At 55.9% G+C, this 15,215-nt stretch overlaps 2 protein-coding genes across 2 annotated transcripts; both read left to right on the top strand.

Moving 5' to 3' along the window:
* The first annotated feature begins 1,192 nt into the window (after positions 1 to 1,192).
* LOC130153006 (synaptotagmin-5-like) lies at positions 1,193 to 3,702 on the top strand. The gene is made up of 5 exons (XM_056347397.1): positions 1,193 to 1,882; positions 2,268 to 2,322; positions 2,447 to 2,524; positions 3,072 to 3,238; positions 3,490 to 3,702. The coding sequence occupies exons 1-5, from the start codon at positions 1,193 to 1,195 to the stop codon at positions 3,700 to 3,702; spliced, it is 1,203 nt and encodes a 400-aa protein (XP_056203372.1).
* A 1,126-nt stretch (positions 3,703 to 4,828) lies between these two features.
* Positions 4,829 to 15,089, top strand: CLK3 (CDC like kinase 3). Its single transcript, XM_056345266.1, has 13 exons — positions 4,829 to 5,069; positions 5,580 to 5,728; positions 8,144 to 8,351; positions 10,532 to 10,625; positions 10,894 to 10,960; positions 11,779 to 11,895; positions 12,366 to 12,532; positions 12,703 to 12,797; positions 13,178 to 13,307; positions 13,588 to 13,670; positions 14,035 to 14,114; positions 14,277 to 14,367; positions 14,691 to 15,089. Exons 2-13 carry the CDS (start codon positions 5,580 to 5,582, stop codon positions 14,874 to 14,876), a joined length of 1,467 nt encoding a protein of 488 aa, XP_056201241.1. The 5' UTR covers positions 4,829 to 5,069; the 3' UTR covers positions 14,877 to 15,089.
* The last annotated feature ends 126 nt before the right edge of the window (positions 15,090 to 15,215 follow it).

Genomic DNA, 15,215 nt, shown 5'->3' with positions numbered 1-15,215 from the left:
TGGACATTGGCAGCCGTTGTTTGGGCTGGAATATAATCCTCCAGGCAAGTTCACATCCCAGCCCCCTTCCCTCCATCCCTCCCCTAAATGCCGCCATTTGCCGCTCATCCCACCGCAGCCTGGCTTCCCTAACACATAACAAAGGGCTAAAGACGCCCAGCGCAGAGGGAAGTATCTGGGCAGGAGAGCCCAGCGCCACGCGTGGGGCAAACACGACGATTCCTCCACCCAGGCGGCTCAGGCTCTGGCGGAGCTTTGCCCAGACCCTGCTCTCCGTAATCCCTCACTGCAGGGCTGCAGGCGAAGCCGGCTCTGTGCACGGGAGGGATTTGCATTGGCGCTTGTTGCTCACCTCTGAAAAACAAGTTTCCTACGAAACTTCAGCGCTGATGTCCAGGAGTTTGGTTCCCTGGTCCTTAAACGATCCACATGCAGAGATGCCACCCTGCTCAGCTGCTGGGGAGCCCGAAACCCCGCGGGCATCCCAGCCAGGAGGGATAAAGTCCAGCTTAACCCCCCCAGGACACTGGTCCTCTGGGCACAGCTTGGGGAGGAGGTGCCCCCTCTTTGGGGGCCAGGCTTGGATACATAACAACTTGGGGAGCGCTGCCGCTTTGAATCCAGCTCAGGCATCCCCAAATCTCCCCCTTGCAGGTCTCCTGCTCCTCCCCAGGGGCACCAGGGCCTCCCCACGCATTTTGTGCGCCCCCCCCCCCAAGCAAGCGACCCGCATCACCCTGGCAGCAGAGCTAATAACTGATAATGCCGCCTTTCCCAAGCCCTTATCACCCCCGGGGTGAGGCTCCGTTTGTTTTCGCCTCGCCGGAGCGGCCTGGTGTCAGGCTGCCCACACCCACAGGTGCCGAGCACGGCCCTGACCAAGCCAACTCCCACCTTCTGGCTTTGGGATGCCCCACTCCGATCCCGGATTGCAACGATGGGGGTGGGTCACAGGCATGGCAGGGGAGGTGGGCACCCAGGCCTTGCTCTTCTCCATTGCTCCATCCCCCGCCGAGAGCCACGGCAGTGCAGCCCTGGCAAGATCTGCTGTGCTAGTAGTGCCCGTCTCTCTCCAGTGCATTTGCAGGTCTTCCTTGGTGCAGGGCTGGCCCTGCTCTGTCTCAGCATCCTCCTGGGCTGCACCGTGTGCTGGTGGCACCGCCAGCACCCCCGCCTCAGCCGGGAGCAGGCAATGGTGGAGCTGGGACCTGCTCTGCCCGCCGGGACGGTGCCGGTGCCTGTCCAGCAGGTGTATGAAGAAGTGGCAGGGGAGGTGCTGGGTGCCCAGGAAAAAGAGGGTTCCTGTGCATCATCAGCACCCTGCAGGGCCTTCCTCCGTGGCAGAGCATCCTTGCCCACTCTTCCCTTCCCTAAAAAGCCGGCGAAAGCATGGCAGCGCTGCCGCACCATCTCCAGAGCCAAACTCTGCAATGAGGAAAGCCCACTAGTGCACCCCATCCCAGGACCACCCACCCCGCTGCCCGCTGGCGCTGGCCGCAAGCAGCGTCCCCGGCTCCACTGCAACTTGTTCTACTCGCCAGCTGAGGCCACGCTCACTGTGACAATTCTCAGCATCTCCTACCTGCCCAAGGGCTGCTACGTCAAGGTGTACCTGCTGCCGCAGCTCCCGGCATCCCGGCATGTGGCCATGCACCACAGCAGCCTCCACCCTGCCCGCCGGCAGCCGTGCCGGTTCGGCCGGTACAGCCTGGAGGAGCTGAGGAGCTTCACCCTGCACTTCACCGTCTACACCAGGTTCTGCAGCCTCAAGGACTCCTTTGTGGGAGAGGTCCTCTTTCCCTGTGCTCAGGCCACCTGGGACCCCTGGGCATCTTCTTGCTACAGCTGGGAGCTGTCAAGCACCAAAACCAAGCTCAGAAAGGTGAGGCAGCAGCAGGCTCCAGCACGGGGGTTGTCTTCATGTTTTGGCTGAGCTCTGCTTGGTCTCAGAGCCCTAAAACTCCCCAGTGAGAGGCAGAGCCTCCTCCAAGCACCACCCGGTGGGAGGCAGCAGGAGGGACTGAAGGCACTGAGACAGCAGCCCCCATCCCTGTGGTGTCCTCTGCTGTGGTGCAGGTTCATCAGCTGCCCATAATTAACATCCATCAACCATAAGGAGTGGCAGCATCTCTGCCTGGGGGCTTCGCTGAAGATGGGGGTGCCCGGGTGGAAGGGGTAAATGCAGAGCTGGCACCATCCTCGCGGGGATGGTAAGCATCAAATTCACCTTCCTGGCCCTTTTTTGCCCATTCATGACCCACCCGTAGTGTAGGTGGGAGGCAAGCATCCCTGAGCTGGAGAGACTAGAGGAGGTTGGAGAAGGTTTCACGGTGTTTCCTGCTCTCTCACCTCATTCCAGTGCCTCAGCGCCCATGATGCGAGCCGCAGCGTCCTCTCCTTCCCACCCAAACCACCCACATCCCTTGGCCAGCTTTTCCTTCTCCAGCCCTGGCCAGCCGCATCAAGGTGCTGGTCCACAAGGCAGAGCACCTGGGCCAGCTCTCGCACATGCCGGGCACACCAGGTAGGGCACGGGGCATGGACCGGGGGGCAAGGCGATGCCCAGGTGGGCACAGGGAATGGCAACCCCTCCTTTTGCTTGGCAGGTAGTCTTATTTCCTCTTGAACTTCTCTTTCCTAAGCTAAATGAGTACAGGTAGGGCAGCTAGGATCTAGACATCTCCAATATGGCCCCCAAACGCTTAAAATATACATATTTATATATGTAAAAAAAATAGCACGGGGCTTTCTGTCCCACTGGCTGTTATCATCTCTGTCTCCCCCCAGCTCACGCAAAGCCTGGGACGTGGGCAGGGACATGAGCTGAGGACTCTGGAGGTCCTTGCTCCCAACCAGGGAGGGGAGGGGTAGGTGCAACCAAGATGGACAGCATCTCCCTGTCCTCTGCCCACAGCTCCGCAGAGCCCCACGGAGGACCTGTAGCCCCCCCCCCGGCACCCCAATGTGGCTGCCCATGGTGTGCAGGAATCTGGCTTGCCAACCTCCAGCCTCCCTCCCTGGTGCGTGCCCGGAGCAGGTCCCTCTCACCAAGGCTCTGTCTCCATTTCCAGGCCACTATGTCATCATCCACCTTTACCACAATGGCCACGTCATCGACACCAAGGAGACCAAGTCCATCACCGGCTACAACCCCATCTGGAACATGCCCTTCCTCTTCAGCCTCCCTGCTGGGGACATCCAGAAGCAAGAGCTATCCTTGGAGTTCACTGTCATGCAGGTGAGCAGGATGGAGGTGACCACAGCTAAGAAGGTGGCCTGGGTCACCTGTGCTCAGAAGCTCCTCCTGCAACCAAGGGTCTCAGCCCCCACTCGCGGGAGGGGCACAAGCAAGCCCCAAGGAGCTATTTCTTGCTGTCCACGGGAGGTTGCTGGGGTGGGATTGCTCTTCTTGGGGTAACGGGTGTTCCTAGCTCTGCTGGAAGGCCACCAGCCATGTCCCACACTGCTTCTGCCCCTCTCCTGCCACAGGGTCGCATCTACACCCGCAGCTCCCCACTGGGCCGCGTGCAGGTGGGCCCCTGTGCCCCCGGGGCCGGGTTGCTGCACTGGAGGGAGATGTGCAGCCGGGGGCAGCTGGAGTCAGCGCGGTGGCACCGGATCCAGCCCGATGCTCTGGGACCCCGGCCGTGCCCGCAGCCCACGGGCAGGGCTTGTCCAGGGCTCAGCTGCCCACAGGAGTGAGGGAAGGGGGGTCTCCAAGCCTGGAGAGGTGAGGTCTCAGCCCACACATCCTTGTGGGAGAACTCTGGGCTCCATCACCAGGGCTGGAGATCCTCTGGGGGGTAGCCTGTGTGAGATGGCTTCAGCCCTGGGGAGAGAAGAGGAGCCTTCCCCTGCTACGCCCACCAGCCAGCCACTCGGTGCCTGCACCTGGAGTGAGCCCCGAGCACCCAAAAGCTCGGTTGTGGTAGGAGACGGGTGGGAAGCTCACCCGAATGGGAGACCAGCCCCGTGGCCACCACGGTGGTGGAATCTACCGTCCCTTCTAACCCACCGCCACCAGCCCACCCTTTCCGCCCAGTCCCACAGCAGGGAAGACCCTCACCAGGCTGTCCCCTGTCCACACAGGCTGGGACACGCTCTGCTCCTCCACGAGAGCCACAAAGACTTGCTGACACCACCCCAACCCTCCCTGCGCCAGTGCTAAAGGTGTTCATCAGCACTTTTCATTAATTGCTGGCCCAAATGAGTGGTTGATGGACAAACAAAAGGTCTGAGCACGATTGCACACGCAGAGTGGTTGAAGCTCTTTCCTATCCCGGTGCTCTTCGCGTGGCTGTGCCATGGGCCAGCAGCATCCACAGTCCCGCTTTGGGAGCAAGGCTTGTCCTCCAGAGCCTGGTGGGAGGGGATGGTCACCTGTCCCCGTGGGGACAACGGTGGCTCTCAGCCCCGCTTGGTGGAAGGAGTTTGTCTGCAGAGCCCATGGGGGGAGAAGGTTCACAGGCCACAGTGATGGAGACCGTGGTGGGAAGGCCATGGAGAGGGCTGCCATCATGAGGGTTGTCATTGCGAACACTGTCATGGTGAGGAAGGCCATGGCAAAGGCTGGGCGAGGAAGGCCACGGGGAGGAAGGCTGTGCCAAGGAAGGCCATGGCAAGGCGGCCCACGGGGAGGAAGGCCACGAGTGGCCCGGCCGAGGCGGGGGGCGGTGCGGCGGGGGCCGGTGCGGCGGGGGCCGGTGCGGCGGGGGGCGGTGCGGCGGGGGGCGGTGCCCGGTGGCCCGGCCGAGGCGGGGGCCGGTGCGGCGGGGGGCGGTGCGGCAGGCCGGCGGTGAGGCGGCGGCCCGTGCCAGCCCCAGCCCGGCTCCCCGCGCCCCCCGGGCGGGCCCGTTCCCCGCGGCCCCGCGCGGCAGCCGTCAACTGCGGCCCCCGGGGCACCGAGCGGCGGCGGAAGCGGCCCGGGGCGGAGCCGATCCGGCCGCGCGGGGCGGGGCGGGGCGGGGCGGGGCGGGCGGCACCGGAACCGGAAGCGGCAACGTCGGCGCTGCGGGGCCGGGGGGGCCAGGCCGGGCCGCACCCGCCGAGCGGAGGGGCGCGGAGGGGCGGTGAGCCAGCGGGGCCGGCCCGGCGGGGCGGGGCTGGGGGCGCCCGGCGGGGCCGCCCGGTGGGGCGGGGATCCGGCCCGGCGCTCCGGAGCTGGGAGCTCGGGCCCGGGCCCGGGCCGCCGCGCGCCGCTGTGGGACGTGTGGCCCCGGCGGGGACCGTGCCCCGGGGCGGGCGGCGGGGCCTCGGCCCGGAGCTCACGGGCTGGGGGCAGCCGGGCACGCCCCGCCCAGCGGTTACCGCAGCCGGGGAACGCGAGCGGCACCGGGGGGGCTCTGCAGGGGTCACCGGGGGGGTCTGTAGAGGGCACCGGGGCAGTAACTGCTAACGGCCTGCTTGCTGAGGGGAGGCCTCCGGCTGCAACCCCCCCACGCTGCCGGCGGGTGGGCAGGCGGGTGGGCAGGGGCCGGCTTCCCTGGGCACGCCGGGGGGCTGCGCCTGCACCCCTCGGGCAGGGGGGCTGGGGTCCCTCGGGGCGGGGGGACAGGCTGTGAACCCCCCTGTCCCCCCAGATGCATCACTGTAAGCGATACCGGTCCCCGGAGCAGGAGAGCTACCTGGCACACAGGTGGAAGAGGAAGAGGTCTCGCAGCAGAGACTACGAGGGGAGGCTGCGGTACCCACCCCGCAGGGATCTCGCCAGGAGGTCGCGATCGAGAAGGTACGGGGGGCTTCAGGCCGGGGGGACAGCCTGCCCGCCGGCAGCCACCCTGGCGGGGCGAGCGAGCAGGGACGGTTATCTAATAAACCCTCGTCCTCAATTCTGCTCGTGTTTCAGAGCGAGTGCTGAGCGCTGGCAGCTTTCATTTCCTGACTGCAGATCAGCTTTAGACCTGTAAATCCCAGAGATGGAAGTAAAGGGCTTAATTGCGTGTGCCTTTCCTTATGCATTTCTGCCGCTGCATCCAGCCAAAAGTTCTTCCCAAAGCCACGTCTTTAATACTAATGAGGGAGAGCAGCCTGCCCTGGAATCACATTTCCCGGTTCTAATGCTGTGCAGGCATTAAAGTCTTTCTCTCCCAACGACCCACTTCCTTCTGAAAGTGTTACAAACCAGACTGAAAGTAACGACACTTTTCCCTCGCCTATCCTGTCAGAAAGGATCTGAGCATCACTAATGATCTTTCCTGCTTTGACTCTGGATTTTTACCTTTGATCCTCTCTTTGTTCAGCCTTTCCACAGGGACAATTAGGTACTGGAAGCGGGGTGGATAAGGCCTCTGATAACAGAAGCTGCGGCGAGGTTTCTGGAATAGAGGCGGGAACGCTGATGGGGAGCCGTGTGCTGACATGTCGTGGTGTTCGACCAAAACAGGCTAGCAGTCCTCGCTGCTCGGTGGTACTGGAGCTGGTGTGGTTCCACTGGTTCGGCCAGTGGTTGAACAGGGCAGGTGCAGGCAGAAGGGAGCTGAGTTCATCTTTAAATTCCTGAAATGTTCTACAGATTAATTTCTCTTCTGAGCCTGGCTTTTGTTTACTTGAAGGAAGTGGATTGTGAAACACCCAGTGGGCTTTCCCATTTTTCCATCTGATGGGTTAGGTAGGACAGATTTGGATGAACACAGGCTTTTGCCGTTTTAGTTCCAGACTCTGAGCCTCTCACAGGTTCCCTGGTCTCCTCTGTAGCTGAGTCCTTCAGGTTGTCATTTCTGATTCCTCTGTATCTTGAAAGTAAACACTGAAGTTTCAAGGTGTGTTTGAAGTGGAGTATTGATGTTGGAACAGAGCCATGGGGGTTTGGGTTTTTTGTGTTTTGGATAGTTCAGTGGTGACCTAGAGCCACTGCTTTCAGCGGGCAGTTTGACATTGTATTCTTGACCCAAGAGGAGATGAATGTGAAGCTGTCGGCGAGACAGCTAACTGTTGCTAAAGCAGAGAAGCACAAACAACGCAGGTTCCTGTTTCCGGGCTGATGCAGCTGCAGCGAGGTCTTGGTTGGCGAAGCCATTGCTCTTGCTGTCAGCTGGGTGATGGCATTAACCTGGCCCGGCACGTGCCCAGAATGCTGCTGTTTGTCCTTGGATAGCCAACGTGCTGTTCTTAGTTCCAGGTTGTGACATCTTCTACCAAAAATGCAGTTTCTCACTCAATATGTGTGAGAAAAAAGCAAGACTTGTGGTGGAGGCTGGTTTATTAGACCAGCTGCAAGGGCTAAGTGCAAAAGACTTTGTTGTGCTTTCGGGGGCAGAAGTGATGGAATGGAATCACTGCTAAGCAATACCATTTTTGTCGTCCAGTTTGAGAGGTACCACAACAGTGCTGCCAAGGAAACATGTGGGACCCGCAGAGCAAAAGGCAGGAGCTGCAGAACTGCAGTTTGAGGCACTTGGAGCTTGCAGATGCTTGCTCATTGAGCGCGGGGCGGGGAGAGTTGCTCTTATCGTTAATGTGCACACATGGTACCTAAAACCGTGCGTGCGATGCCAGCTTGTAAGTACTCCCTCAGGAGAGCTTTGTCTGAGGTCTTCTGGCCCTTCCTGATGCAGAGATGAGCTTGACCAAGAGTTTCCTTTAGATACTTGCAGAGCTCAGTTGTTGCTAGAGGTGCAGGAGCTTGACTATACTGTGGAGACCAATTTTTCCTTCTAGCTCTCGCTAATGGTGTGTTGAGCTGGGCTGTGTGTATATGTACACAGAAGGCTTGGTGGTTAGGGGACTCCAGTCCCCCCTGGGGTGATGCCTAGAGCACTGCTGCTGGCCTCAGTTCTCGTTTGCTTAAGAACTAATGAGAGACCTCCCTGGGGGAGGAGAAACGATGCTAGAAAAACACTTGGTATGGTGGCAGGGGTGGCTCAGATGAGGTAGGCAGCTCAGATCGAGCTCCAAGTGAGTTGTCTCCCCCCCAGCCCCTTGGAACATGGGAGTACCGCACTATTTTTCTCTTGAAAACTTTCTCCTTTTTCTCATCTGAGAAGCGGCCAGCATTGGAGCTGCAGCAGAGGGGTGGTTTGAAGCTGGGGCGCTAGCTGCTTCTTCCCTGCCACCAGGGAGTGGGAGCAAGAGCTCTTAAGTTTCAGCAGGATTCTGTCTTTCCTGCTTTTCCAGGCTTATAAATGCATTGTTGTTTGTCCTACAGCCATGACAGGATGCCTTATCACAGGAGATACAGACGGGACAGTGATGCCTACAGATTTGAAGACCGAAGCCCGTCTTTTGGAGAGGATTATTACTCGACCCGCTCGCGAAACTGGCGGCGATCCAGAGGCAGAGAGCAGCACCGTCCCAAGAAGCATCAGCATCACTGCCGGAAACGCAGGACCAGGTCTTGTAGCAGTGCCTCCTCGGTGAGTAGCATCCAGAATGAGTTTAGGATTGTTCAGGGGTTTAACTGTTCTTACCTCCTTTCAGCTCTGAACACTCTGGGTGAGTACCTCTGATCCCATTTTTGTGTGTGTTTTCATTACGTGGAATGTATAGTCCGAAATCTGTGTCTTGTTCAGTAGGAAGCATTTGTAGCTATTGGTTTTTACCAGTCCAGCCCCTGCAGCCTTAATAGTGAGGAAACGAAGCCGTATTCTTTATGGCTGGGGAGGGGATGCGGGAGAGCTTCAAATGGCACACACGTGACAGGCTAACAGGGGCGCGCCTGGCCGCGGGCCAGCCTGGCTGCTGGGGATGGGGCATTGTTCAGGTTTATACGTGGCTGGGGCTTCACTTCTGCGTACCGCCGCTGCTGCTCGGGGCTTTGGTATGCAGCGGTGGTACGGAGCGCTCCTGCAAAGGCACGTTGGTTTGACTGTGTGCCAGGATCCTGTACCAGATGGGATCAATCAGCCAGTTCTCCGAGTCGTTAGCCCTGTGCTTATTAACCCCTGTCCCACTGTACTTAGAGAAAGGCTTCCACCTTCTGAGGGTACGCACGTGTCCTCGTTGCCTGTTTCCACACAAGTGTCCTTGGATTTCAGCTTCTTTGAAAACTTCCCTGTTTTCCACCCTGAAACATAGTATTCCTTTCAAGGATTAACAGGGAATATTTGGAACTGGGTGGGGAGGCTGGTCCCGAGACTGGGAGTACCCTGGAAATGTTGTGAGGTATCGGACCGAAGGTCTCTGCTTCACTGCTTCTCTCCTGTAAGGAACGTTTCCATCTTTCACACGTTTGTCGCTTTTAAATGTCACTACAACTAAACGACCGAGTCCTGATCCCTGCAGTTGTAGTGGATATCTGCATGGCTGGGAACTTCTGACGGTCTGTTGCTTTCCTCCTTTTATTTCTTTCCAGTTGACTCTCTTAGTTTTAGGCAGAGCCAGGGTTATGATGAAAATGCTCCAGTGCGGTTTGTGTGTGTGTGATAACGGTGTACAGGTTTGGGCTGGCGTGATCCAAATCCCTTGAAGTCTCACAGCTGTCTCAACTGTCCTCTCTACCTTCTCCTCCGTTTCAGCTGACCTTTTGGGGTTTGATTGTAGCTCATTATTTTGGACTAGCTGGGGGGTGAGGGGCACAGAAGAGAAGCCTGATAGAAGCTCAGGAGTGGAAGTGTAGAGCTTTGTATTAATTTCTTCGGCTGTAGAGATTGTAACTATTTTTAAAGCTGGATAGAAAAAGATCAGGAATTAGGACAGCTCGCTTTGTGGACCCTGGGTCCTTTCTGGAATGTTCGGCTGGTTTTCCAGTAGAAGCTAGCAGTAGCAGAGGTAAATGTGACCTCGAACCTTTAGTGGGCACCTGAAGCAGAGTGAAATGCTCCCCGGGGATTAATTTAACTGGCCTGTTCCTGAAGTTCTCCCAGGCTTAAAATTGCATCCTAAGGCCAATGCACAACACCAGGTCTGTTTGCAGCCCGTCGGGCGTCTGGATTTAGGATCAGCATCGTAGTTGGTTCTGTCAAGAAGGGAAGGGCTGGTTCGTAGCCGGGGCAGGACACGGCTCTGGGTAGCTGGTGATCTGTCAACTGAGGTACAAAAGAGCAGGCTACACAGAGGGAGAACTGCTACTCTGGCTTCTACTGGACAGCTTGTCCAAACTGACAGCTTGTATACCCTTCATCACTTTTGCCAGCGGAGAAAATGACGTTCTTCTGGCAAAGCCCTCCTTCTTCTTGTGCCTCTGGCAGCATCCTCTGGTGCTGCGGAGGAAGCTGCTCCTGTGGGGAACGGTGGTGCCAAGCCAAGCCACCTAACACTGGAGCTTCCCAGCTGCTGCTTCCCTTCAGAGAAGAGGGGGGCATTTTACTGCCTAAGAGGCGGCGGCACCAGAGGTGTAGCTAATGAGAGAGTTTTCTTTACATACCTGTAGCTGTTGATTACTTTTCTGTTTTGAAGTTAGTTTGTGTCTTGACGTGTCCCTTGCAATATCCCTATCGTTATATATGCTGTGTGCCTTATGAAATGCTGGGATCTGGAAAATCCAACCACCGACGCACCGTCATCTCCACCTTTGAATGACAACACAATCCTGCCACTCGGAACTGCCCGCTGTGCGCGCTTGGTCGTATGCCGTTTCGGGGGGCGGTGTGTACAGAGAAGCCAACAGAGCAGTAAGCGCAGCAGGAGCGTGGAAGATGACAAGGAAGGCCACCTGGTGTGCAGGATCGGCGATTGGCTTCAAGAGCGATGTACAGCCACCTTTCGTAAAACTTTACCTCTCTACTTTCTATCCCCATGTTAGACGAGATCTCTCGTATTGTACTGGAGGGGTCTCTAGTGTTTTATTGCTTATAAATGGACTGGCCAGTAAATTGCCTGAGGCAGACAATAGACACTTGAGTTTTAAAGAGCGTAGCAGTGACATTTTTTGCTTTGACATTTTATTGCTGTGAAATTGCAGGACCTCAGCTCTCGCCAAGACCCTGAATTCACATCCACTCCTGTTTTCTCTCCTAGATGAAATTGTTGGCAGCCTTGGTGAAGGCACTTTTGGCAAAGTGGTGGAGTGTGTGGACCATGCCAGGTAGGCATCTTTCCCTTCCAGATAACTCGTCTGTCCCATGTGCACCAAGCCCAGATGCTGGCAAGCGTGGCAGGATTAGTGCTGCCAGTTTTGCCTGGGCCTCCACTGGACCGAACTGTTGTCACCTTCCACTTGTCGCTGTGGTAGAAGTTGTTTCTCATAGCAGGTGGGAAGGGGCCTCGTACCTCAGTGCCCCGAGTGTGCAGGCTGGTGTGTGAAGGGAGGCAGGGGAGTTTGTTCAGTGGCTGAGAGCTCCGGCACAGGCTGTTCTACTGCAGTGGACTCCGGCTGAGGGATGGGCCAGGCAGCTGGGGAAAGTGACCTCTTAAATCTGCTGGGGTACCTCTCTATTTTTTTTTTATTTTTTTTTTAACCTCTCCTGTGATTACACTTGACCCCTGCCTCTTCCTGACCTTTTGTCTGGCTCTGAGCCGTGGGGGTCAACTTAGTATAGGAGCTGCTGGGATCTCCTGCCTCCTCAGAAATCTCTCTGGCACAGTTGGAGAGGGGAGGTGGCTGCTGGCGTCACGGTGACCTTACAGACTGCTGTGTCAGGAAATGGTGTGCTCGCAGAGCTGTCTGCAGCTCTCTTTGGAGTGTTACCAAGCAATAACCTTTCGCTTCAAATTAACTGCCGGTCAAGCAGCATAAATCTTTGGCAGACCTTGAGAGCTTTGTTGGGACCCAGAAATGATAGAACATTTCAACACATGAAGACCTGACGGGAGTAACTGGGATGTGCCCTCTTTCTGTGGACTGAGGATGTGTGTATGTGGGCTTTTCTGTCTAACTCCATTTTTTTGTCTCTTCCCTTACAGAGGCAAATCTCAAGTGGCACTGAAAATTATAAAAAATGTTGGAAAGTACCGAGAAGCAGCCAGGCTGGAAATTAATGTCCTGAAAAAAATCAAAGAGAAGGACAAGGAGAACAAATTGTAAGTTCCTACGAGACTCCTGGGTAGTCAGTACCACATCCTTGCAGATAAGCGCTCTGCTTGGGTGATGTCTAGAGAAACACGGGCTGAGGGCTTGGCTCCTGTGTGTGGGGAAACCTCTCTCTGGTCTTGGAAGAAGTCTGTCTCTAGTTCTACTGAACACTTGTTTTCTTAAAACTCTTAATGATTGACGTGCTAGGTCACAGTGAGGAAAAATTAACCAAAACTTTTCTAACAACCACCTGCTGCCTTGTCCCACTTGAACTGGAGATCTCTCCCTTAGAGGTGGTTGAGCAAAGTGGGGAGGGAGTGTCTCTCTGGTGTACATAGAGGGATTACTGTGCTTCTGAGTCAGCTGGCTCGGAGCTTTTGCTCACCAACCACTTCTGAAGTAGCCAGAAACAGGGAGGATGACTGTTCTGTCGACTCCCTGAACGACGGTTAATCCTCATGTCTTTCTCTCTGCACAGCTTGTGTGTCCTGATGTCAGACTGGTTCAACTTCCATGGCCACATGTGCATTGCCTTTGAGCTTCTGGGCAAGAACACTTTCGAGTTCCTGAAGGAGAATAACTTCCAGCCATACCCTCTCCCTCAGATCCGGCACATGGCCTACCAGCTCTGCCATGCCTTGAGATGTAAGTCACCCAGGGCCAGCCTCGCCAGGCGACGATGTCTCACCAGAATGAGTCGGGAGGGAGCTGAGAAGGGCTTGGCTTGGTGCTTTGATGGGCAGTTGTAGGGGTGCTTCAGCGCGTGGTTCCTTATATGGGGTTTTTTTTTTCTCTCCTCTTTGCCACCTGTGCAGTTTTACATGACAACCAGCTGACTCACACTGACCTCAAGCCAGAAAACATCTTGTTTGTCAATTCGGATTTTGACACTCTGTACAATGAGAAAAAGGTGCGTCCAAATGAGAAGTGAATAGACGAGGAATAGCCTGCCTTTCCCTCCCTGCAGAAATTGGATCTTCCCTGTTCTGTACGTGCCCCACAGGGCTTTAAAAGTCTGTTTAATAGGAACAAACCGTAAGTCAGGCCTCTTCTTTCTCCCATGTCTTCTAAAAGCCTTAAGACTGCTTCAGTGGCTCCAGTCCACGAAGCGGAGTGTTCCGTGGCTTTCCTTAACGCCAATCTGAGACGTAAAGAGCTCAGAGCTTCACAGTTATAATCCTTCCGATGAGTAGTGCAGACATGGTAGCTCTGGGGTCAGAGAGCTCCTCTCAAAGCCTAGCGTAATCCTAACCCAGCTATTAGAAGCACTGAAGACTTGTTTGCTTGCAGAGCTGCGAGGAGAAATCCATTCGGAACACAAGCATTCGTGTGGCAGACTTTGGAAGCGCCACCTTCGATCATGAGCACCACACCACTATTGTGGCTACCCGGCACTACCGTCCACCAGAAGTGATTCTGGGTAAGTACTGCTGGGATTTCGGGAGCCGCAGAGGGGTGGAGAACAGTTGTCCCAGGAATGCTGCAGGATGATGCTGTCTAGAGGAAAACCAGCTTGAGAGTGCTCTAGTTCTTGGGGGCAACCTGTTCCCTGCCAGTCCTCTTGCCAGCATGCAGCACCAGAAAACGCACAGATAACTTCGAGATCTGTCTTTGTGTAGTCCCCTCAGTTTCAACGAGGAACTAGTAGAAATCTGGTGGGACTTGTTGAGAGCATGAAGTTAACTTGATTTTCTTTGCAGAGCTGGGCTGGGCACAGCCATGTGATGTCTGGAGTACCGGCTGCATTCTGTTTGAGTATTACCGCGGCTTCACGCTCTTCCAGGTATGATTCTTGCAAAAGGCATTGTACCCTAAAAATCCTTAACGTCTAAAAAGGCTCAAACTTCAGTGAAGGGAAGGAAAAGGCAGATCAGGCAGTAAAAGTCAGAAGCTGAGTTTGAAAATAAGCGCAGGAAAACTCTGTGTGAGGACCTGTGCCTTGCCAGAAGGCCAAGGTTCAGATCTCTTCTGGTTTCTTCACTGTGCCTATGAATAGAAAAATGAGAGGATGCAGAGGTGGGCAGGACCTGCATCATTCCTGAGGGAGGCTTGTCTCATCTTCCCCTGTACTTTTATAGGTGACAGATCTTTCGTCGTCAGACCTCGCAAGTTCTGAATTAATGCACCATTGCTCTTTTCCTTTGCAGACTCATGAGAATCGTGAGCATCTTGTCATGATGGAAAAAATCCTCGGGCCAATTCCATCTCACATGATTCACAAAACTCGGTAAGAACCTCTTCCTGAACTCAGACAGTCCAGTCAGCTCTTGGTGACTAATTACTCAGGATGCCAACCCTCTTTCTTCACACTGGGTCTCACCTACATGGATGTAACTGTGGGAGACATGCTGGAAGTATGTCCCACTAACCACCTTACTTACCTTTGCAGGAAGCAAAAATATTTCCACAACGGGAACCTGGTATGGGATGAGAACACGTCTGACGGCAGATACGTCCAAGAGAACTGCAAGCCCCTGCGGGTAGGTGCTGCTCTGCAGCCAGCTGGCTGTGTCATGAGGCTGAGCTGCCGTGCCGTTCCCTTCCCGCATCAGCGGTGCGGGGTGTGTGGAGGGGAATTTCCTGTAGTAACGGGCTTTTAGAGAGTCCTAAACTCTCACCTGCGCTAACAGTAGGTTATTGGTGTGGCTGAAGTAGGACTGATACTAGGGCACTGGAGGGGCGCTGTACTTTGGGATGGGAGACAGCCCTTGCCTCGCTGTGTCACAGAACTAGGGCCTTGGGGTTCGATCCCTGTCCTACCAGAGCGCTGCACCCCTCTCTGTCCCCCCCCTTCTCTTTTCAGACGTACATGTTGCATGACTCACTGGAGCATGCGCAGCTCTTTGACTTGATGAGGAGGATGTTGGAATTTGACCCTTCGCAGAGGATCACGTTCTCGGAAGCCCTCCTGCATCCCTTCTTTGCTGGCCTCTCTGCAGAGGAGAGGATGCTGTGCGGCCGAGGTGCCAGCCGCGACCTGAGCAGATGACAGCTGGGGAGGGTGCGGTGCCTGCTGGATCTGTACATACGGGATCGGTTTAGCCACGGCAGTTCAGCCCCGCTTGCTCTCTTCTCTCAGAGGCAGGGCACTGCAACAAGGACCCTGGGCGTAGGGGAGGGGAAGAAAAACTACATTGGAAAGCACAGATTTGTCTATTTATATGTTGTAAAGTTAAAATAAAGTGTTTCTTATTGTTTGATACTTCCCTTGTCAGCAGGTGTCGGGTTCTCTTGCTCCCAGCTTTGCCTTAATGTTGAAAAATTAACTGGAAACTAAGCAGCAGGAATCTCTGCTGCATTGGAGGGCAAAGAGCGAGGGTGCACGGAC

Source organism: Falco biarmicus, chromosome 7 (genome assembly GCF_023638135.1).
Source record: "Falco biarmicus isolate bFalBia1 chromosome 7, bFalBia1.pri, whole genome shotgun sequence".
In the NCBI taxonomy this organism is placed as follows: domain Eukaryota; kingdom Metazoa; phylum Chordata; class Aves; order Falconiformes; family Falconidae; genus Falco; species Falco biarmicus.
The sequence above is the reverse complement of the archived record's forward strand: the minus strand, read 5'-3'. Positions and strand labels throughout refer to the sequence as shown.

Bases quoted from the DNA above. Each gene is read 5' to 3' on its own strand.
- LOC130153006 (XM_056347397.1), top strand. From the start codon at position 1,193: ATGGTGGAGCTGGGACCTGCTCTGCCCGCCGGGACGGTGCCGGTGCCT. The intron at 2,323-2,446 runs GTTTCACGGTGT...TTCCTTCTCCAG, and splicing joins ACTAGAGGAGGTTGGAGAAG to CCCTGGCCAGCCGCATCAAG. The intron at 3,239-3,489 runs GTGAGCAGGATG...CTCCTGCCACAG, and splicing joins TGGAGTTCACTGTCATGCAG to GGTCGCATCTACACCCGCAG.
- CLK3 (XM_056345266.1), top strand. From the start codon at position 5,580: ATGCATCACTGTAAGCGATACCGGTCCCCGGAGCAGGAGAGCTACCTG. The intron at 8,352-10,531 runs GTGAGTAGCATC...CGGTGTGTACAG, and splicing joins CTTGTAGCAGTGCCTCCTCG to AGAAGCCAACAGAGCAGTAA. The intron at 13,671-14,034 runs GTATGATTCTTG...TTTCCTTTGCAG, and splicing joins GCGGCTTCACGCTCTTCCAG to ACTCATGAGAATCGTGAGCA.